This window comes from Pseudorasbora parva, chromosome 6 (assembly GCF_024679245.1).
Source record: "Pseudorasbora parva isolate DD20220531a chromosome 6, ASM2467924v1, whole genome shotgun sequence".
NCBI lineage: Eukaryota > Metazoa > Chordata > Actinopteri > Cypriniformes > Gobionidae > Pseudorasbora > Pseudorasbora parva.
In genome coordinates, this window is record NC_090177.1 from 3,688,403 (window position 1) to 3,689,982 (window position 1,580).

A 1,580-nucleotide genomic window follows, 5' to 3' on the forward strand; every position below is an offset into this window, starting at 1 on the left:
TATGAACTAATCTAATGCATTTTGTGCAAATCAAGCTGTTTTGTGACAAAAATAGAACATATAAGCACATTAACAAATCCTACTACAGCGAAGGCTTGGCTTATGAATGTTAATTACATTATATTTTGACGTCTGACCAGTAGAGCTGATTGACCAAAGATTTTATCCACTGAGCGCTTATCATCCTGTGGATGCTGTGGATTATGTATATTAATAAGATTAAGTGACGTCAGTTCTGTAGTTGCTCAAGGTTACCAAGCAACGTCAGCCTCTCCTGTTTAATATTCATGAGCCTTCTCAATAGTAGGATTCGGCTCGTGTGGGAATCACGCCCTGTTTGTTTACCGCATCGCGCGTGACCACCGACCGCTCCTCCGGTGGAGCTCGATGGTGTGATCGCATCACGGATGCCGGTCGTGCTGTAGCGAGCGGGTCGGTGTCCGCGGGGGAAGATGCCGGGGTGCTGCGGGCGTTGGCGGCGTTGGATTCGGCCGCTGGTCGCGCTGTTGTTCGCGCTGACGCTCGCGGTGGCGTTGCCGCTGTGCGTGTGGGAGCTGCGGAGAGCCGAGGTGAGGCGGCAATAAAACAGCAATAATTAAAACATTAGAGGAATAAAAACGTGCTGCAGGATAAACTCATACTAGTGCTCATTTATTCAATACAACATGGCAAATGTTTACATTTCTATTAGGGAGGCATAATAAACTGCATTACATTTCATATTAATTGAGTTATATATTATAATGTAATTATGTATATTGTTTATATTATATATTTGTTGTGATAAAGTATAATCTATCTATCTATCTATCTATCTATCTATCTATCTATCTATCTATCTATCTATCTATCTATCTATCTATCTGTCTGTCTGTCTGCCTGTCTATCTATTTATCCATCCATCCATCCATCCATCCATCCATCCATCCATCCATCCATCTACAGTGGGTACGGAAAGTATTCAGACCTCCTTAAATGTTTCACTTTGTTATATTGAAATGAGCTTGGTTGGATGGTAAATGTTGGTGGAAAGCCATTTTCAGGTTTCTCCAGAGATGCTCAACTGGGTTTAAGTCAGGGCTCTGGCTGGGCCAATCAAGTTGTTGTAAAGCCACTCCTTCGTTATTTTAGCTGTGCTTAGGGTCATTGTCTCGTTGGAAGGTGAACCGTTGGCCCAGTCTGAGGTCTTGAGCACTCTGGAGAAGGTTTTTGTCCAGGATATCCCTGTACTTGGCCGCATTCATCTTTCCCTCGATTGCAACCAGTCGTCCTGTCCCTGCAGCTGAAAAACACCCCCACAGCATGATGCTGCCACCACCATGCTTCACTGTTGGGACTGTATTGGACAGGTGATATTTTTCTCCACACATACCACTTAAAATTTAGGCCAAAAAGTTTTAACTTGGTCTCATCAGACCAGAGAATCTTATATCTCACCATCTTGAAGTCTTTTTTTTAGCAAACTTTCATGTGTGTTGCACTGTGGAGAGGCTTCTGTCTGGCTACTCTGCCATAAAGCCCTGACTGGTGAAGAGCTGCAGTGATGGTTGACTTTCTACAACTTTCTCCCATCTCCCGAC

The 1,580-nt window shown here is 43.8% G+C and overlaps 1 protein-coding gene across 2 annotated transcripts in view; it reads left to right on the forward strand.

Annotated features, from left to right (window-relative positions):
• Positions 1 to 296: 296 nt before the first annotated feature.
• The window catches only part of LOC137078245 (transmembrane protein 184C-like), a 17,242-nt gene continuing 15,958 nt past the window's right edge, over positions 297 to 1,580 (forward strand). For both annotated transcript variants that reach the window (XR_010905278.1, XM_067445395.1), the window contains exon 1: positions 297 to 569. Coding sequence is in view for 1 of the 2 variants with exons in the window: in XM_067445395.1 (XP_067301496.1) it covers positions 453 to 569 (117 nt within the window). In the remaining variant the exon portion in view is untranslated. The remainder of the gene's footprint in view (positions 570 to 1,580) is intronic.